General features: G+C 39.3%; 1 protein-coding gene across 3 annotated transcripts in view; it reads right to left on the bottom strand.

Annotated features, from left to right (window-relative positions):
- NELL1 (neural EGFL like 1) overlaps positions 1-22,716 on the bottom strand; it is an 881,356-nt gene that overhangs the window by 637,720 nt on the left and 220,920 nt on the right. For all 3 annotated transcript variants that reach the window (XM_007457631.1, XM_007457632.1, XM_007457633.1), the window contains one exon: positions 13,708-13,836. In XM_007457631.1, the coding sequence (XP_007457693.1) occupies positions 13,708-13,836 (129 nt within the window). The remainder of the gene's footprint in view (positions 1-13,707; positions 13,837-22,716) is intronic.

The raw sequence follows: 22,716 nt of genomic DNA, 5'->3' as shown, positions 1-22,716 counted from the left end.
CATTGTTCAGTGTGGACCCTGAACTTCACAGGCTTACAGGATGCCTCCCTCTGCACTCACCACTCTCCATCTCCCACCCTGGGTTCCAAACAAAGTGTGCCTTTACTCTCTTGTACCTCCAGATCTTGAAAGATGTTGTTCTTCCCAACTCTCACACTGATCTCCTTCTTACCCTCCCTCTGGTTTCACTAACTGAATCTCATCCTAGTGTCTCTGCTTGAATGTCCCACAGCATCCCCTACTTACCTTCCCAGTCAATCCCAACCTTGCAAAACCCCGCTCTTACGGCATCTTTCCTGCTACTTACAGGAATTAGACCTCCTCTTCCTTACTACTCACTGACGCATATCTTGAACCATAGATTGTAAGACTGAATTATGTCTAATTGAGCATTTACCACGCTTAAACGTAACATTTAACTAAAATCCAATTTTGTACTAGATCCTACCTTAGACCTTTTTGCTCACTTGAGTTCCTACAACAATTCTTAAAAGAGACTAATAAGGTAAAAATTGGCACACTAATTTCACAAAGTGGAACGGAGAATGATGAAGTTCCCTGCTTAAGTTCACAAAAATAATGGTAAAGCCAGGATTTCTAATTCCAGTGCACTTAATCTAAGTCAAATCTTTCTATTATCCCCCTGCTATTCTTCCCTAATTATTCTGAGTGTACAATTCTTGTTTTCCCAGGCAAGCTTCATAACAAAGCAGAAGCCACAGTAGGCATTATACCAGCCACAATACCAAGGGCACAATTAAAACTCACTGATTTGAATTCTTCTCAGTCCTGTCTAGATATTAGGCAACTTGGAGATAGCCAAGAGGTATATATATATATATATATTTTTTTTTTTTTTAATGTTTTACTTTTTTTTTCCTTTTTTCAACATCTCCATTGGAGTATAATTGCTCTACAATGGTGTGCCAGCCTCCACTCCATAACAAAGCAAACAAGAGGTATATATTTTTTTAAACAACCAAAAATGTTTAAGTCTACTAAATTCCCATTTCCATTTAAAGCTCTAAAACTTTGACTTGTCCCTGCAAAGTGAGCAGGGATTTTTTTTTCCCCTTCCTTTCTTGTTTTTTTTTTTTCTTTTTTGCTACATAAAAATGCTAAGGACTGTACACAACATAATATAGGCATAATGTCTTTCAAGGAGACACTCTGAAGTCTTAAATGACTGCACAGTAAGCCAAAGGTGAAAGTACATCATTGGAAAATAATCTAAGACCATCCTTGCAGGCTTTGCCTCTGTGTACCATCCAGACCCTCTGATTCACCAAAGAGCACAGCAAGGAAGATGCATCCGGGAAAATGCCAGACACTGGAGCACCTAGCTCTCAGAAGGAAGTCATGGTCAAGAATCAGATGCAACATGCCTGCGAGGATTTGAGGAAAGACACCAAGCAAGGCCAGACAAGCTTATTTCTTTGATTTAATGATGCTTTATTTCCTCGGCATCCATTGTGGCCAAGTCTGAGAACCCATGAAGACACCACTATGGAAGCACTGTTACCTAACCTGGCTCTCTGCCCCCAGCAGCTCCCCAGCCAGTGTTGCCTCCATGTGGCTATGAGATTGACTTTCCTAACGTATCAATTCAATAATGTCCTTCCCACCTCAGATACCCCACTAAATTCTCTGTGGCCTACAGCGGTGATCTCTGCTTTTAATCATGTATCTTCACTGATACGAGTTTGGGGCATGTACCCCCTATATGAAAATATTTATTTAATAAAATACATATATGTGTTATCATACTAATATATGATGTACATTATAAAACTTATACCAAAATAGAAATTTAAAGGATGAGATGAAAATAAACTTAAATGAAAGTTCTAATATTTTTTCCATACCCCAATGGACCCAATTTCTCACCTGCTGTTATGTCTGCATCCTATATGGGTGTTCACTGGCCTACAGAATAAAACTCAGACTCCTTAGCATGCTTACAATGCTTTTCACCATCTGACCACCAGCCATATCTCCATTCTCATGTAGATTTATACATAAAAGGAGATTTATTATAGGTATTGGCTCAATACCTCATACAGACATTGTAACACATATGTTATGTTATGGATGTTTAGATGTCCCACAATATGCCATCTACAAACTGGAAAACCAGGAGAGTGGGTGGTATAACTGAGTCCAGGTCCAAAGGCATGTACACCAGGAGGCTGCTATTATAAGTCCTGGAGTCTGAAGGCCTGAGAACCAGGAGCTCTACTGTCCCAGGGCAAAAAAGGATGGATGTCCTAGCTCAAGGGAAAGAAGGAATCTATCCTTCTTTTGCTCTTTTGTGTTATCCGGGACCTCAATGAATTAGATGACTCCTGCCCATATTGGTAAGGGGAGTCAAATGTTAATCTCTTCCAGAAACACCCCCATAGACACACTCAGAAATCATGTTTTACCAGCTGTCTGGCCTTCCCTTAGCACAGCCAAATTAACACATAAAATTAACCATCACAGTTAGATATATAATCTGTGTGTGTGTGTATATGTGTGTGCATGCACACGCATGTGTGTGTGTAAGTATATCTCAACCCTAAATACCTGAAGGCCAAGTTCTAGTCCAAGCACTGCCATAGATGAAAATATTTATTGTTACTATAACTATGAATAATTACATAATGTATAAATATGTAATTATCATCATCAGTAAGTTACAGTACAGAGATACACTGCTCTAGCGTTTACAAAATATTGAATACTTTCACATTCAACACTTTATTTAGCCTGCACAAGCAACCAGTACTATTTAGTAGATGTTTAAAAGTCCTGTTTAGACCATGAGAAAATCAAAATACAAAAGAACTGGGTGACTTTCCAAGATCACCCAGCTGGTAAGTGGTAGAGCCAGGATCACTCAAGATCTCGGTATCCTTAGTTCATGTTCTTTCACTATATCACTGCCCTGGGAGTTGTCAAGAAAAAAAAAAAAAAAAAATGGAGTCAAGGAAAATTCTGCAAAGCAGGAATATTTGAGGATAGCTGACTACCAAGGCAAACTCTGAGGCACGGACAACCTGCTTAGTTCTCCTGCCAAGAGCTCTCTCTCCCACATTCACGTGACTTTAATTTTTCACTTTCTTTTGCTATGCTACTTGAAATTTAACAGTTGGGGGGTTTTCTTAATTAACAGGCATCCTCTTTTAAGAATACATTTATCTCTGGGAATGTTATATGGATATCAATCATTTACAAATGTGTGTAAACTTGTTTCATGAATTGTTTTCCTCCTAGCATAAACCTCAGAACTGTAGCACATGAGAAGCTGTAAATTTTTTGTTTGGAAGGAAGAAGTGTTGGGTCAGTTCGGGACATGAGGTGTATGGGGATAGAGCAATTGCAGATGAAGTGATACAGTGAGGGTCAAGGGGAAGTCTGGAGATAACACAAAGAAAGGGGAAGCAAGATAGTGAAATCCTATCTGGTTTCCACGTGAGCAAGTTTTCCTACAATCAGTTGAAACCAGAGGTACATCTGGGGGGATTCAGGAAATAAACAAAAAGTAAGAGGCATAAACTTAATGGGGGAGATTTTTTTTAATCACTTAGTAACTGTGGCAAAACTGGAAAACTATTGACCTAAACAGTTTCTTTTTCTTCCTAGGCACACAGCTGGACAACATTTACCAGCCTCTCCTGCAGTTAGGTAAGGCCAGTCACTAAGTTTGAGACAAGTGGAATGTGGCCAGGACTGGTCCATCAAAACCTCCCGGCCATCACCTTCCATTCCCTTTCCCCTACCATGGAAACCTTGGAAGCCACGCTGCACATGGCAGAGCCAAAGAGAGAAGGAGCCTGGGTCCCTGAATCACAGCTTTGAGAAAAGCCACCTGCCAACCAGAAGCATCCATTTCAAAGCCTATATGAACAGAAACAAAAGCTTCTATTTTGTTGAATCCCAGAGAATGTTTTTTTCTATAAGCAACTAACTAAAACAATTTTATAAATGATGTTCTTCTTATCAAAATTAAGAAAGAGCTACAATTTCTCTCTTGCTATGTGGTAAAGAAAGTCAATCTATAGCAAATAATGGAAGTGCAGTTTACATGGAATGAAATGAGCAGGCAGCGTCAGAACATTACATGAGTGGGATATTAGCAAAGAAAAGAGCAGAATCAGCCCCCAAAATACAGACTCTGAGTGGCAGCCCTTGATCAACACTAACAAGACAAACTGGACTCAAGAAAGCAGTGTCAGATACAGAAAGGCACGAATCGGGGAGAGACTTTCATTCATTCATTTATTCTTTAAACAGTTTGGTGCACCCATCACATCCTAAGCACTTTTCTAGTGCTGGAGATACAGTGAATAAAAATCACTGCCTTCCTGCAGCTTTTATTCTAAAGGGAAAAGTCAGATCATAAACCTTTAAACAGGAAAACACAAACAAGAAAACAATTTTAGCGCTTCCCTGGTGGCACAGTGGTTGAGAGTCTGCCTGCCGATGCAGGGGACATGGGTTCATGCCCCAGTCCAGGAAGATCCCACATGCCGCGGAGCAGCTGGGTCCGTGAGCCATGGCTGCTGAGCCTGAGCATCCGGAGCCTGTGCTCTGCTACAGGAGAGGCCACAGCAGTGAGAGGCCCGTGTACCGCAAAAAAAAAAAAAAAAAAAAAAAAAAAACAATTTTAGAAAGTGCTATGAAGAAAATAAAATAATTAAATAAAATGAAGAGTGGACACCATTGCAATCACAAGCCATGAGATAAAGGAGGCTTGGACTAGAGGCAGAGCAAGACATGGGTCAATTCGTGATTCATTTTCCAAGTAAAAGTACCAAGACTTCCTGATGTAGCAGATGTTGTGGGTGAAGGCAGCATGGAATTGATGATGACTTCTCCATCTAGTGACCTCAGCAACAGGATGGATGAAAGTGTCATTAACTGAGATTGGGAGAAAAGTATTGGGTTGGCCAAAAAGATCATTTGGGTTTTTTCCATAACATTCTACTGAAAAACCCGAAAGAACTTTTGACCAATCCAATACATGGTCCTCTGCTCTCAGAACCCTGAAACTCAGGAGAGCTCTGTAGTACAATAGTTCAGCTACATGATGAGTTCGCTTGGCTTCTATGTGCTAGCTTAGAAAACTAATCAACACTCAGGACATTTTTATCATGAAGAAATAACTAAAAATTCCAAATATCTTATAAATGATGTTTCAAAACATGGTGAAATTGAAAAACAAGAACAATAACAAAACAACAAAAAAGACAAGTGCTACTTTAACCTCTAGTCCTGACCACTGCCCCAGTTGGTTTGACTGGGGCTCCTTCCTTAGTAATGAGCTGAAAAAATAACCCGAAGGCTGACGGGGGAGGTGAGGGCGGTGGTGGCAGTGAGATTGTTGCCAGATATCTGAATACCAGAAGATCTCTCCATTAGTCATGCAGGCTAAATAAGAAGGGGAAAAAAAGGATACCCTGAGGTATTCTTATCTCAAACATTCTGAACCCCTGGAAATAAGTTTGAGCAGGAGCTTAGAGTTAAGCTTCTACTAACATGAATAATCCAAAAGAGGCTTTTGATCCCTGTGCTGTCCAAAGCAGGAGATTGTAGCCCAGATTTGAGCATAAACTAGGCTACATGGATCATGAGGCGTGTGCATTTTATAAAATTTCAAAACAAGGGTTACCTAATTAATCCTTGGAGAATTAGAAGTATAACTAAGCATACTCACCATTTTCCCATTCATTCTCTTCATCAGGAATTCACAGGGGCTTGTTTCTATGGCAGTGCACTCACTCTAGCCTCTGCATCCAAAAAATATCTACTCCCTTAGTTCTTCTGAATCTTCTTTCTGCTTGAACTCTGACCTTTCTGCCACTTTCCCAGCCTCTTAACACTCTAAGGGTCAAACCCTTTGTCATCATTGCCAGTCATGCCAAAGAAGTTATAAATCACCTTGCTAATCAGTTGCTGTGTTTCAGACATCTCAGCAGTTTTGTTACGTGACATTATTAAATTCAAACCAGTAAAACTCATTTTGTCCCACGACATATTATCCTTGAATTCAGCTCCACTTGTGTTTCTCCAAGGAAGGAATAACTTCATCTTTATAAATTATTATACTTGGTACCTCACTGTTAAAAATATGCTCCTGGCAGAACTGATAAAACCTGGTCCTTCCAACTAAGAACACTCTCCCTTGCTACCTTCCAATTCTCCCAAAAGATGCAGACATGAGAAGACCACTTTCTCAAAGTACTGGTCTCAATGAGTACACACTCTTCCAATTCCAAGAAAGATCCTCATAAACACTGATATAAGTTGATGATGATAACTGTTGTGACCCACTAAATCACTAGTAAATATCAGACAATTTGCTAAATTTCTGACCTGCATTGTCTCATCATCATCTTAATTGGGAAATCCAATTTCCCACGTTGGAACTGGCCATAATAAAGCACTGGTTTACAACTTGCGGTCTGCAAAATATCTATTACCTGGCAGCAGGGCCAGAGCAGACTATTAATGATCCATACAATTCATATTTTTTCCAGTAACTCTCAATGCTTGCTCCATAAAAAAATTACTTTCAGTCATGAGCGCTGAGTTGGAGGTATCCTTCTGAAACTACAAGATGTGGGTCAACTAATTCAGGCAGGTGTACCAATAGGCTTAGGCTAAGTCACGCAAAGGTAACAGATAATTTCACCCTCCAAAGTTTCAGTGATTTACACAATTATTTCTCACTCATGCCACATGTTCATCACCTGTCAGCTGTCACACAGCTCTATGTAGACTTCATTCTGGGACCCTAGCTAAAGGAGAGGCCCTGCTCTGGAACAATGCAGGTTTATGAGAAAGAGGTGGAACCCTGTAATAGCTCTTACATCTTCTACTATGAAATGGTACACATCTCACATCCATTCAGATTTCATTAGATGAAGGAGACAGCAAATATTCTGAACAATACCACACTGCAACAGGGTGGGGGATGGGAAGGAAGGGAGCAGCATAAGTCAGGGCATAAAGCCCTGGAGGAGAAATGAGTTGAGTATTATCTTTATTTCATTTCTCTGAGTCTTTCTGTCCTCACTTGCAAAATGGAGTTCATGTGGCCAACGTTACCATTTTCCTCAGAGATTTACTGAAGGCTCAAAGAGTACAATATATATAAAAGGAGTTTGAAAAATTCGGAGCACTCTGTAAGTAAGAGGCAATATTTAATGCTACTTGTAGCACTCTCTGTGCCTGGCAGACTGCATGATGTATACGCATCACACTGTTCTTTATTCTTCAACATTAACTTTTTACTACAGGAAGAAAACGTTTATGAGACTCTGTATAGACTCCAAATTCAAGAAGGTCATGAATAGACCCCAACTGCTGTACTTTCCTCAGACACTACCTCTAATTGAAGCTAATGAATCAGAAAACATTCAAGACTAATCCACTGAAAATGTCATCCCAAAGGTAAAAAAGCCTCAGTAGACCAGATTCATAAAACACCAAAGTCCAACTACAGCAATTCTCAAAATGGGGAACGTTCCTGCTCGAGTCACATGAGGCAAAATGAAACGGACTCTTGTGAATTGTATCGTAGCTGACAAAGGGACTTATTATCTTCTACTGATTGGCCAGGAGTTCTGATATCTTCTCTATGGCAATTTCTACGGCAGTCTCTGCAGAACAGGAGTCCTTAATACACTATATCTCTGCTATTACCTTAGGAAGTTAAGAAAATTGAAAGTCTTTTGTGCTTCTTTTCCCACTGAAAGCCTCAATAGGTTTTTCAAGTTCGCCCGGACAATGTGTGTAATATTTTGTTTTAATTTGCAAGCCAGTCGTGTTCATCGTGGTTTGTCAAATATGGGTCATTTTCACTCCACTTACTCAGAGTAAAAAATAACTTGCCTGAAGCAGTTCATAAGTTATCTACTCCTCTCTATGCTATAGTGAAACAATGAACTCAGCATCTGAGAGTCTCTAGTACCCAGGCAGGCATGTGGTGAGCATCCCAGAGGAAAATTCTGCAGACAGACCTGGGTAAATGGCCATAAGCTAAATTTTATCAAAAAAGAATGTAGTATATGTAGCTTTCTGCCCACCCCAAACCACCCATACACCTGCCTCCTATTGCTATAACTCTATTTAGTTCAGACAAAGGGCAAAGATCATTTAGTCTCAGGGAAGGCAAACCCCCTACTCCAAATCCAGGGGTTGGACACAATTAGCCCAAACCAATGACAGTCATCTCACTGGTCTCAGGTTGGAGAGGATGTAATCCTGGTCTGAAAAATAAGCAGAAGACTTCTGCATGGAGAGAGAGGCAAGGAGGTTACAAGGGACCTTCTAGGAAGGACTTTCTTCAAACTTAAAAACACAGAACCTGAGAGGGCAGACAGCAGAAGCAAGAAAAACTACAATTCTGCAGCCTGTGGAAGGAAAACCACATGCACAAAAAGACAGACAAAATGAAAAGGCAGAGGACTATGTATCAGATGAAGGAACAACATAAAACCCCAGAAAAACAACTAAATGAAGTGGAGATAGGCAACCTTCCAGAAAAAGAATTCAGAATAATGACAGTAAAGATGATCCAGGACCTTGCAAAAAGAATGGAGGCAAAGATCAAGAAGACGTAAGAAATGTTTAACAAAAACCTAGAAGAATTAAAGAACAAACAAACAGAGATGAACAATACAATAACTGAAATGAAAACTACACTAGACGGAATCAATAGCAGAATAACTGAGGCAGAAGAACAGATAAGTGACCTGGAAGACAGAATGGTGGAAGTCACGGCTACAGAACAGAATAGAGAAAAAAGAATGAAAAGAAATGAAGACAGCCTAAGACACCCCTGGGACAACATTAAACACAACAACATTCACATTATAGGGGTCCCAGAAGGAGAAGAGAGAAAGAAATGTCCTGAGAAAATATTTGAAGAGATTATAGTCAAAAGCTTCCCTAACATGGGAAAGGAAATAGCCACCCAAGTCCAAGAAGTGCAGAGAGTCCCAGGCAGGATAAACCCAAGGAAAAACACACTGAGACACAGAATAATCAAACTGGCAAAAATTAAAGACAAAGAAAAATTATTAAAAGCAACAAGGGAAAAACGACAAATAACATACAAGGGAGCTCCCATAAGGTTAACGGCTGATTTCTCAGCAGAAATTCTACAAGCCAGAAAGGAGTGGCATGATATATTTAAAGTGATGAAAGGGAAGAACCTACAGCCAAGATTACTCTACCCGGCATGGCTCTCATTCAGATTCAACAGAGATATCAAAAACTTTACAGACAAGCAAAAGCTAAGAGAATTCAGCACCACCAAACCAGCTCTACAACAAATGCTAAAGGTACTTCTCTAAGTGGGAAATACAAGAGAAGAAAAGGACCTACAAAAACAAACACAAAACAATTAAGAAAATGGTAATAGGAACATACATATTGATAATTACATTAAATGTAAATGGATTAAATGCTCCAAGCAGAAGACACAGGCTCGCTGAATGGATACAAAAATAAGACCCATATACATTCTGTCTAAAAGATACCCAATTCAGACCTAGGGATACATACACACTGAAAGTGAGGGGATGGAAAAAGATATTCCATGCAAATGCAAATCAAAAGAAAGCTGGAATAGCAAGACTCATATCACACAAAATAGACTTTAAAAGAAAGATGATGGAGGGATCAATCCAAGAACAAGATATATAACAATTATAAATATATATGCACCCAACATAGGAACACCTCAATACATAACGCAAATGCTAACAGGTATAAAAGAGGAAACTGACAGTAACACAGTAATAGTGGGAGATTCTAACACCTCACTTACACCAATGGACAGATCATCCAGACAGAAAATTAATAAGGAAACACAAGCTTTAAATGACACAATAGGCCAGATAGATTTCATTGATATTTATAGGACATTCCATTCAAAAACAGCAGATCACACTTTCTTCTCAAATGCACACGGAACATTCTCCAGGATAGATCACATCTTGGGTACAAATCAAGCCTCAGTATATTTAAGAAAACTGAAATCATATCAAGCATCTTTTCTAACCACAACACTATGAGATTAGAAATAAATTACAGGGGGGGCTTCCCTGGTGGCACAGTGGTTGGGGTTCTGCCTGCCGATGCAGGGGGCACAGGTTCGTGCCCTGGTCCGGGAAGATCCCACATGCCGCGGAGTGGCTGGACCCGTGAGCCATGGCCACTGAGACTGCGCATCCGGAGCCTGTGCTCCGTGGCAGGAGAGGCCACAACAGTGAGGGGACCGCCTACCCCAAAAAAAAAAAAAAAAAAAGAAATGAATTACAGGGGAAAAAACAAACACATGGAGGCTAAACGATACATTACTAAATAACCAAGAGATCTCTGAAGAAATAAAAGAGGAAATCAAAAAATACCCAGAGGCAAATGACAATGAAAACACGATGATCCAAACCTATGGGATGCAGCAAAAGCAATTCTAAGAGGGAAGTTTATAGCTATACAAGCCTACCTCAAGAAACAAGAAACATTTCAAATAAACAATCTAACCTTACACCTAAATGAACTAGAGAAAGAACAAACAAAACCCAAAGTTAGCGGAAGGAAAGAAATCATAAAGATCAGAGCAGAAATAAATGAAATAGAAACAAAGAAAACAATAGCAAAGATCAATAAAACTAAAAGCTGGTTCTTTGAGAAGGTAAACAAAATTGATAAATCATTAGCCAGACTCATCAAGAAAAAGAGGGAGAGGACTCAAATCAATAAAATTAGAAATGAAAAAGGAGAAGTTAAACAGTCACCACAGAAATAGAAAGCATCCTAAGAGACTACTACAAGCAACTCTATGCCAATAAAATGGACAACCTGGAAGAAATGGACAAATTCTTAGAAAGGTATAACCTTCCAAGACTGAACCAGGAAAAAATAGAAAATATGAACAGACCAATCACAAGTAATGAAATTGAAACTGTGATTAAAATTATTCCAACAAACAAAAGTCCAGGACCAGATGGCTTCACAGGCGAATTCTATCAAACATTGAGAGAAGAGCTAACACACATCCTTCTCTAACTCTTCCAAAAATTGCAGTGGAAGGAACACTCCCAAACTCATTCTACAAGGCCACCATCACCCTGATACCAAAAGCAGACAAAGATCCTACAAAAAAAGAAAATTACAAACCAATATCACTGATGAATATAGATGCAAAAATCCTCAACAAAATACTAGCAAACAGAATCCAAAAACACATTAAAAGGATCATACACCATCATCAAGTGGAATTTATCCCAGGGATGCAAGGATTCTTCAATATATGCAAATCAATCAATGTCAGGCACCATATTAACAAATTGAAGAATAAAAACCATATGATCATCACACACACACAAAAAAACAACCATAAAACCTCACACAGAGAAGATTTTTAACCCCTGACCCTTCCTTCCTTCTTTGGGATGCTGTTATGAGGACACCATGTCTGGGACTATGACAGCCACCACGCAACCACAGGAAAATAAGCCCAAAGCCCAAGTGTGCTGAAGATGGCTGAATGAAAAGAGAGGGTGGCGTTTGCTCTAAATGTTGATATTCGCTTTACTTGGTTCTCAGTGCCTCCCATCCAGATGCCCAGTATTTGACCCCTGATTTAGTCCCGGAGTTCTATTCTTAGACTGTAAATGGGCTCTAATGTTTAGTCATTTCTCCTTAATTGCTATCCTTCTCATTATGAACATGCCCTCTGGAATTGCGGAATGTCCCCATAGTCACAAAAAAATGACTAAAGCCCGAGGACATTACCATGACTCAAGGTGGTACCACAGTATACACTGACCCAAGGCCCCGCGCACACAACGAGTTGAGAAGCATGTTCAAGGAAACAGGGATTCAGACCTAAAATCGCTCAACATAATCAACAAAATAAGGCCTCACACACAAAGGGTAGGCATAATACCACAAATGGTACCTCATAAGATTGATTCTATGTAACAAAAAATGAGGAGAGAATCAAAGAGTCCCCAAACAGCATTTGTACCAGCAATTTCCTCCCAGGTTCTGCCAGGTCTCAATAGCTAATGGGAGCCAGGAATGGTGAGTGTACTGCTTCCAGTAGACAACTAAAATACCTGCCAATGGTAGAATCAAGATTCAAATTATTTTGAGGTTCCTTCTATCATTTTTATAATTGTTCATAGTCTCTCCCCACATATAGCAGAAGGTAAGAAAACAAATTTTTTAGACCATTACCTGGCTTGTGGGATTTTTTCATGATAAATGGAGAGGAAAATGTTCACATTTTTTATTTTTAAAATTACAGTAATTTTGACAAAAAATACAAAATAGCATAAGGTAAGATATAAAAAATAAATGTTAATGTGAAGTATTGAAATTAATAGTCCTCCTCCTCAAAATTGACAAATAAGTAACATGATGTTAATGGATAGATGAAAAGGTTCATAACTAAAGGGCAACTTCACCCTCCCAAGTGGCATGTCTCCCAAATCAAGTTCAAATCTATACAGGTAAGCAAAAGGAAAAAAAAGTGTAGAAAAAAGTGTGTGTGTCGGTGGTTAACTATTAGTTAGACTTATATTGCTAATGAGAACCAAAGCAGTAATAAAGTCTTCCAGAAGAAATGAAAAACAGAGGCTTCCTACCAGGTTCTGAACACTAACAGTAATTAGAAACATTTCCTTAACAACTGAACAGGTCTTTAGTCAAAGCCAAAAAGTTAAGCAGGGGTCAACAACATAAAACAGAAGATGGAAAGGAATTTACCATTATTGTCATCAAGTGTCTTTACCTTGACAATACCTGACCCACTTTAGAGCCAAATCAGTAGGAGAGTGACCAAGATTCTGCAGCATTTATTCCAGTCAAGACATCTACCTTCCTAATGAACTGAACACCAAGGTTCAATATACTAGTAAAGACGACAAGAATAATTAGGTCCAACCAGGATGGAAAAACAGCCTAACCATCACTTTGCCTATAAGAATTTCTCTAAACTGATGGGAGAGAGCCAGTGAGCACTGGAGAAATGGATGGGCTCAGATTTGAGGGCACTGTACATGTAAATCCAGGGTGAGAATTAATCCCTGATCCTCTGGTATATTAAAGGAACAGGAGTATGCAATGCTTGCCCCCAGCGTGCTGAGCATGGAAAGAGGGGCTCACATAAGACAGAGGAGTTGCTCTGCTCTATAAAGTAGAAAAGGGGGTCACTGATGCTTGAGGCCACCAATGTACTATACCAATCCATGTGCCAAAGTTATGAGTCCATCTGTCACTGGGACTTTTAGTAGAGTCTGGGAATTAGCAACACATGAATCAGTCATTAGGAAACACAATTGAAAAAAAACTCTGCCCTTGGCAGGTGAAGATGATGGCAATTGGGTATAAGCTATAGTATCAAAGCATCCATTCAAAAAGAGGATCCACCATGTAACATTCAACTGAAATTGAAGAAGACAATATACCCAAATAAGACAACATAAAATGAGGTGTTTATGGTTTTGCTGGTGATTGAAAGGTCTTGCTTTCACATGCTACTAAGCAGCCTGGATAAGTCAGAAGAAGAGAATATCCTAGATTGTTGGTATAATCTTTTATAGGATCCCATAGGACCAGAACCAAGTGAAGGCTTTCATTCTTCAACCACATCCACCAGGAATATATTTCTCACAAGTTGACTTTATTAAATAGTTCACCTACCTTCACAGTAGGCAGAGTCTCCCTGGACAGAGATGTAACCATTCTTACACTCACAAGTAGCTTTGGTATTCCAGTTTTTGCACTCTGAGTTTTCACCACATTTAGGTCCTTCAGCACAAAAGTTATGACCTAGAAGAAGCAAATAAAATTTTACATCAGGAAAGAAAAGAATAAAAGACTTCCAAATAATAAAGCATGAGACATTTTTATTATATGTCAGCATACATGAGAACACGCCTTGGCAATATGCAAAGGTCAGCTGGCAAGGGGGTAGAAGGGTAGGACTAGGAAACTTTGGACTATCCCATGCTTCACATTTTTTCCCCCTAATAAACAAACTTGCTAAAGTTGTTCCTTCTTGAAGGCTTTTATCCATGTTGATCCTGAATCTTCTTTCTACTGCCTTCTTATATGACCTGTCTTTCTATAATTTATTGCAAAATTTATGATACATAAGAGATATATAAAATGAATATATATGAATATATAAATAAAATGAACAATATTATCAGTACCCCTTTATTACAGGTCCCCAATGAATCCTCCTCCCAGCCATCAGACAACTCTCTTAATTTTTGTGTTAATCACTCCCTCACATATTTTTATAGTTTTACCATACATAGGTATGTATTTCTAAATTATAGATTATTTAGTTTTGCCCATTTTGAACTTCACATGTGAAATCATACTGTAATATCTTCCGTGGTGTTTTTTTTCTATTCATCCATGTTAATGTCTATAGCTATCTTTCATTTATTTGTCAATTGTGTATAATATTCCATAGCATGAATATTCCAAAATTTATCCATTATACTACACATTGACATTTGAGTTATTTGCAGGTTTGGAATTACAAACAATGCTGCAAGAAATGTTCTTGAACATGCTTCCTGAGGCATACTTTTTTAACCACATGTTTAACATTTCTTTGCCCAAAAGTCTTCTTGAATCTCAGACATTCTTTCTAGGATAGTTATTTTTCTTAATGTATCCTTTATAAGTTCCTTTAATGAAGATATTTTGATAGTAACTGTGCTCAATTTCAATTTATCTAAATATGTCCTTTGACCACCCTCCTATTTGAAAAATAGCTTTTTTGGATATAGAGTTATTTTGCCTCAACATTTTGAAGATATTCCATTGTTTTCTGGCTTCTATTATCACTGTTGAGAAGTCAGTTGTTAACCTAATCATCATTTCTTAGTATGTGACAAACACTTTCTCTGTGGCTTTTAAGATCTATTTTATTTGGTTGTTTGCTTGATGGGGAAGAGGGTTTGTTTGTATCCATTAACTTTAAGGTATTTAGGTGTGAATTTATTTTTATTTATTCTTCCTAGTATTCCTTGGGATTCTTGAATCTAAAGATTAAATCTTTTATCAATTTGCAAAATTATCAGGTATTGTCTCTTCAAACATTCTCTTTTCACCATTTTATCTATTCTCTCTTTCTGGAATTCGAATTAGATAAATATTATTCCTTCCTTCTCAAGCTCTTCTCCATGTTTCTTAGACTTACTTTAATATTCCCCTTGCTTTTTTCTATGCTGAATTCTGTTTAACTTTGGATGTATCTTTTGGCTTATTAATTCTCTCAAGTAGTGTCATGTTCTGTTTCAGTCATCCATATCATTTTTATTTTACTTACAATTTTATTTTCTAGAATTCAATTTCTTTCTTTTTCAGTCTCCTTGATCAAATTTGTGGTCTCTTACTCTTTCATCTTTTAATTTCCTTTTTTAAAAACATATTAGACATATTTTATACAGATAACTCCAGCATCTTCACTCTTCCGACTTTATTAAAGTAAAGTCAGCATCTGATTTTACAGTTTGTTTTGCTGAGTATCATGCATAAGGACTTATTTTCTTCTGTTTTGAGTGAGTCTTTTATTTGTGAGCTCATATTTTTTAGGATTTAATCTGTGGAAATTATTTGAGGTTTGGGCTGTAAAATTGTACTTCTTCAGAGAGCATCTGTGTTTGCTTTTGTCAGGTGCCTGAGGGAACTATCAACCCACAATCACTTTAAATTACATTTTGCCTTGGGGCATAAGGATTGAGCCACACGGGTAGAATAAATTTAGGTCCTAAGCTTTCAGGAATGCAAACTTTTCTCGGCCATACTCGCTATCTAGAGTCCAGACTTCTAGGCAAGTCTTCTCTTGCAAAGTGGATTTTTCCTAGTCACCCTCTGAGGATTTACCCTTCAAGGTTCTTGATTTATGCCTCTCACACCAGCCCCAGGCTTTGTCTCCTGTCTACTTAAACAGTGTCCATTAGAAGCCAGATTCTACCATTCTACCCTCTGGGCAAATGCCAACTCCAGTGTGTTAACTTATCTCAAAAGAATCACCCTTTTCCAACATTTCTGGTCTCTGATATTTTTTTCTCCTACTTCCATTACCAGCTGCACCAATTTCCTCCCGACCCCCCCCAAAAATTTATGTTACGCATCATTTTTAGGTGAACAAGAAGTAACAGGCTATGCCCACCACAGGAATTGTGAAGTTCAAATATAACAAGGTATATGAAGGTGCTTTATCATCTTTAACTCAGTACATTTTAGCAAATAATAATTGTACTGCTACATCACATATTGCAGTCTCATAAAAAACAACTGTTCTTGGAGAGGAGATCTAATTTATAATTCAGGGTCTATACCAATAAACAAAATAAATCGCTTTGCCTGTCTAGGTACGTTACCAGGAAAGGACAACATCAGTGATTTTCACACTGTTCCTCAGATTCCTGGGCACAGATGAGTTGCCAGATAGGGCTCAAGTCCCCCACCCCTGACTCAAAGAGAATAGTTTTGCTTTTATATTTTTGATATAGTGATCATGTGAACAACAGTTTCTGGCTTTAAAAAATATAGAAAACACTGAACTATATCAACTCCAAGTTTAATTCCTTTTGGTGATAACATTCTAGAATGTTTTTCCTTTGAAACAGAATTTTAAACCAACACTCTTTAGACCATACTTAGTCTAAAAGATAACAACTCTTATTAAATAATAACATTCATGTACCTATATGTCTGGCATTACACTAGATGTTTTAAATGGGGATAATAATATACCTTATTAATATGTGTGGAAAGCGTTAAATGCACTAATCCATATAAAGCACTTAGAGCAAATCTTGATACATACTAGGTGGTCACTAAATGTTAGCCACTGTGATGAGAATGATAATGATTATGGTAATGATAATACTGACAACGACATAGAAGTTCAAATAAGTTGATAACACTGTTATCCTCAGCTTCAAGATAAGAAAAGCCCAAACTCATTAATATCTAGCTAGTAAGTGGAGATGCTAAGATTCTAAATCAAGTCTGGTAAGCTCCAAGGCCCATGTACTTTTCCTGTATCCTCTCACAGAGCAAACCTAGCAAAATAAATAAATAAATAAAAAGTGAAAGATGTAGACGCTCCTTGTGATGTTACAGAGTAGATCCACAGGCTTAGGGGAGCGTGGTATCACATCCAGCCTCACTATCTGACCTGCTAACTGGGGATTGCCCCAATCAAAATCAGAGGAAGAATTTGTTGGAATTGTGAAACCTGTGTCAGTCAAGAACACTTCTACAAGGACTTGAAAAGCTTATAATAACCATTAAAAGTACGTGATATTTTTGCTAGCAAAGGGACAATTTTTAGGCATCATAGCTTTCTTTGCCAGAGGAAGTGCCTGGCCTTCCCTCTCCACGTCAGAATTGATCAATTAAGTGATCACATTTTCTTTCATTATAATCCTTGACTCAATGTCATATGGTCATCCTTTGTTACATGGCTATGTTTTTTTTTTCCTTTCCCAAGACTGCAACTGTCCTCCTTCCACATGCATTTGACAGGCTGGAATAAAGCCCCTCAAACATTGTTGATTTTCCAATGCATATCTCTCTATCAAGCATGTGCCATATCAATTCACAATGTAGAGAGTTGGGTCAATTGTTTTTCAAGGACAATGAAGGGCCCCTGTGAGACAAACCCAGTTTATGGACAAATCCACTATGGTTGGGCCTCACCATTGTGCCAAAAACACGTGTTTTGTTTTGTTTTTAATTAATACAGGCCTTTATTCAAGCAATATTTATTCAGTGCCTGCTTGCCTTTATGCATGAGTGAATAATCATCCACTGAATTTGTATGGGGCACCTACTCTGTGAACTGCAGCACTATGCAAGCTCCTGGGGGCAATGTCAAAATGTTTGAGACATTCCCTGACCACAAGGAAATTAGAAACTCTAAGGGGATATAAGCTAAATAAAGGGGTAGATAAGATGTGAGCAGTACAAATTATCATAGTGTGTCAGAGAAGAAGAAATCCCTTCTAGATGACGCAAAACTTGACCTTTGATTCATCACAGGTAGAAACTTGAAAAGGGGCAAGACACAGATCCTAGTGGGAGGAATGGAACTCCAGCCCTTGAGGAAAAAGGGTAAGTTTAAAGAACCTCAAATAATCTGGCACAGTTGTAATAATAATGCTTAACAGTTACTGAGCATGTAATATATGCTAGGCACTCAGTGAAGTGTTTCAGATGCATTATCCCATTTAATTCTGTTAACAACCCTATGAAACTGGAATTATTATCCCTATTTCACAGATGTAGCAATTGAAACTCAGAGAAGTTAGTGCACTTGTGAAAGTACACAGAGCCATATACATATATATATATATCACCCTCTTTCTTAAATCACTGTCTTTTCTTCCCAGAATCAGAAGCTGTGACCAGATTGTAGAATACACACGCACATGTGCACACATACTCAATATTCACGTTATTTTACTTGAATATTTTTAATAAGTAGCTCTAGAGTCTGTGGAATTATCATCCTATAATTAGAAGCACACAGTGACATCATTTAACTAGTACTGGTCCAAATACAGAGAACACTTGTATTATAAAAGCTGCTATTTATTGAGTTTTTCTAACTTGCCAGGCACAGAGCCTCCCTGGTGGACCACTGGGTAAGACTCCGTGCTCCCAATGCAGGGAGCCTGGGTTCAATCTCTGGTCAGGGAACTAGGTCCCACATGCCACAACTAAGAGTCCACATGCCACAACTAAGAAGCCTGCATGCTGCAACTAAGACCCAGCACAGCCTAAATAAATAAATACATAAATAAAACAGATTGGGTCATGTCACAATCCCCCTTAAAAAGAGCTAAGCATGTTACACACCTCAGCTAGGTAAGTAAGGGAAACCCTCACAGCAACCCTAAAGATTACTATTATCCTCACTTCACAGATTAGGAAAATGTGGTTGGGACTAGCTTATTCAAGGTAACACATCCAGGAAGTGGGAGAGTTATGATTTGACTCAAGTTCTTGTTAAGACCACTAAGAAAATTATTATTCTATGATTTAAATAATTTGGGGCAGAGACAACTACTAATGATTATTCTCTGATGATGTTTGTGGATCTCAACTCCTGCTATGCCCTATAAATTTTTTTTAAATAGGCCCATTTAGGACCCAACTGCAGGCTCTGCCAATCTGTTCTTAAGAAAAATTGAGACTAGGCCAATACTTGTGCTCAATCTCTTCTGGCCTCTGGCTGAGAACATCCACGCTTCTCTAGAAGCAATAACAAAGGCTCACACCGCCCTCTAAAAGCATAGGAAATAACACGGTCTTGCATGTCCCACTTTACATATTGTTTTTTGTTGTTGTTGTTTTTGTTTTTGTTTTTTTGCGGTACGCAGGCATCTCACTGTTGTGGTCTCTCCCGTTGCGGAGCACAGGCTCCAGACGCACAGGCTCAGCGGCCATGGCTCACAGGCCCAGCCGCTCCGCGGCATGTGGGATCTTCCTGGACCAGGGCATGAACCCGTGTCTCCTGCATCGGCAGGCAGACTCTCAACCACTGTGCCACAAGGGAAGCCCACATATTGTATTTTATGTCACTACAGCCATAGCCCACTTGACATTTCATTTGGATGTCCTCACGGTTGTCTCGCAGCTCACTGAAACTGAACTCTTAATTCCAAAATCCATGCTCTCCAAGTTCTCCATAACCATCTGCAGGACCTGTATCCAGTTAAACCATCTTCTTCTTTCCTTTTTTTTTTTTTTTTTTTTTGAGTCATCTTTGTCCTCTCTCCTCAAATACTGGCCCTTGCCAAGTTCTATTAATTTTATTTCATGAATATCTCTGGAATCTCTTTCTCCCCCACTCCACAGCAAGAAGAAAAACTCATCCTATTCCAAACTATCATCTCTCAAATGGATCGCGCTTTATTTGCCTTACTGTTCCCCTTTTTGCCTGTCCCTAATCTATTTTCCTCACAAACAAATCCTTTTAGAACATAGATTGGCATGGACATATATACACTACCAAACGTCAAATAGATAGCTAGTGGGAAGCAGCCGCATAGCACAGGGAGATCAGCTCGTTGCTTTCTGTCCACCTAGAGGGGTGGGATAGGGAGCGTGGGAGGGAGGGAGACGTAAGAGGGAAGAGATATGGGAACATATGTATATGTATAACTGATTCACTTTGTCATAAAGCAGAAACTAACACACCATTGTAAAGCAATGATACTCCAATAAAGATAAAAAAAATTTTTTAAAAACGTAGATTGGGGGGGGCTTCCCTGGTGGACCACTGGGTAAGACTCCGTGCTCCCAATGCAGGGGGCCTGGGTTCAATCTCTGGTCAGGGAACCAGGTCCCACATGCCACAACTAAGAGTCCGCATGCCGCAACTAAGAAGCCCGCATGCCGCAACTAAGACCCAGCACAGCCTAAATAAATAAATACATAAATAAAACAGATTGGGTCATGTCACAATCCCCCTTAAAAATCCTGTGAGGGCTTCCCATTTTACTTAAGAAAAAATACAAAATCCTTAACTTTGATTTGAAACAACAAACAGGCTCTCCTCTCCCTCTGTCATTTCCCTCCAATTGTATCAGCCTTTGTTTTAATTCCTCTAGTACTCCAGTCTCTTTCCTGATTCAGGGTCTTTGCAAGCTTGTCCCACCAACTCAGAACATTATGAAACATCCCCGCCAGAATAATTTCTACTCAGTCATCAAGTCGCAGCTTAAAGATAATCTATTCAGAGAAGGCTTTCTTGTCCCTCAGGTCTAAAGAAAATCCCATTACTCTCTCCCATACCACCCTATTCTTGTTTATAGCAGGTATCACAATTACTAATTACATGTTAATTTCTGTGTTTATTTGCTGAATGTCTGTCTTCACATGAGACGCTCACTTCTTCAAGTGAAAGGACCCTGTGAGTTTGTTTCCCTTGTGCCTAAGGCGATATCCAACGCATTATAAACACTCCAACATTTGTAGAGCTAATGACTAAATCCTCAGTCTTTCAAAACTAGAATTAAAGGAGTGTTTTAAAGATGAATAAACCAAGCCACAAAGATGTTAATTATCTTCCTTGTGGTCAGGTAGCTAGCAGGGTGAAAGAGAGATATAAACCCAAATAGGATTCTAATACCCAGTCTCTCTCCACCACTCTACACGACCTCCCAGCCATAATTTTAATCACTAAGGGACATTCAAGGAACGCCAACCCTGACCTGAAGAGACCAGTACTCCATCAGTCATTAGCAATTTCTAGTCCCTGACATGCCTTGAATCTTTCCAAAGGAACAAACCTTATTTCTTTCTCCAGGACACAGTCCATTATTACTTGCTGCCTGGGGGCTCAAAGTCAGAAGAAAAATAACATCACACGATAGAACACCGTCCCTGGATGAGATACCAAGATGAGTAAGACCCACTTGGAGCTTATTTACACTCGAGTGGTGGAAATGAACAGATGCTCAGAGGAAGACACACAATCTGCTGAAATGGGATTCCAGGTTTTATTCCAACCACCTCCTTAATTTTAGCTCCTGGCAGAGGTACTATTCATTCATTTGACAAATATTAAGCCCCTGCTGTGTGCCCAGCCACTGTGCGAGACAATAGGGATATAACAAAAGTGCCACAAACATCATAAACATGCCCTCATTCATCTAACACTCTAGCAGGGATGGCTACCCTTGATTGTTGGGTTACAGGAAATATTGTGATGGAGAGGAGCAAGGTACTTCCGGAATGTATCACAGAGAAGGGTCCTAACACTAGGTACCAAAAGGAGATTTGAGGGATGAGTGAGGTTGACTGGACAAAGCATAAGAGTTCCAAACACAGGGAGCAGCATGTGTCCACGACATGATCAAGGAAACTAAAGAAGAAACGTTAAGTGTTTGGGTCATATCTTCTCCTCTGGGAGCGGTCTAAAATTTGGACTCCCCTTCGTGGCCCTGACTCTAGAGTTCTATTGCCAGTGAAAGATCAGTAACACTTGTAAAACTCTTTGCTTTCTTTAAATCCATTGGCCTAATCTGCATATAATAAACCCTGCCCGTCGTAATGAAGCCCTCACACTGCCACTCTCCAGATCCCACTCTGTACCTTTTTATAATTACAGCAAACCATCCCCCCATTCTGCTTCATCTCTGGTTTCTCCATCCAACAGTGGATAAGGATCTTTACGGTTTACTACTGTGACTTCTTCCACAGCAAGGAATGCACAGGTCACAACCCCTGGGCAGGAGTTAGTTTCTCTAAGATAAAGTCTGATTCCACGTAGAGCACCACTGCTTGTCCTCAATCTTCCGCCCCTAATGCATCCCCCAGAGGTCAAGCAGGTTACCTTTGAAATGACAATCTGAAAATGCACCTCAGATTTCTCTACACTAACTCAAATCCTAGAAAGCCAATACTCCTCATATCACTGCTGCTTGCCCAAGCTTGAAAACCACAAGGAGCAAAGGTAAACTGAGTACAATATATTCCATGTGCCTAGTTGGTATGGAGACAGCTCCACCCATGGACTGGCCCTATAGGAGGGATACGGCCCAAAGATCCTTTATGGGAACAGGATGCCCTAATGTACTCCACAACCAACATACATACCACAGAAGCCTGGGCCCTGGAGGGGTGAGGACAGTCCTTTAGCTCCTGTGGACAGAGGGCTGTAACATC

This window comes from Lipotes vexillifer, unplaced genomic scaffold (assembly GCF_000442215.2).
Source record: "Lipotes vexillifer unplaced genomic scaffold, Lipotes_vexillifer_v1.1 scaffold505, whole genome shotgun sequence".
NCBI classification, from domain to species: domain Eukaryota; kingdom Metazoa; phylum Chordata; class Mammalia; order Artiodactyla; family Lipotidae; genus Lipotes; species Lipotes vexillifer.
The sequence above is the reverse complement of the archived record's forward strand: the minus strand, read 5'-3'. Positions and strand labels throughout refer to the sequence as shown.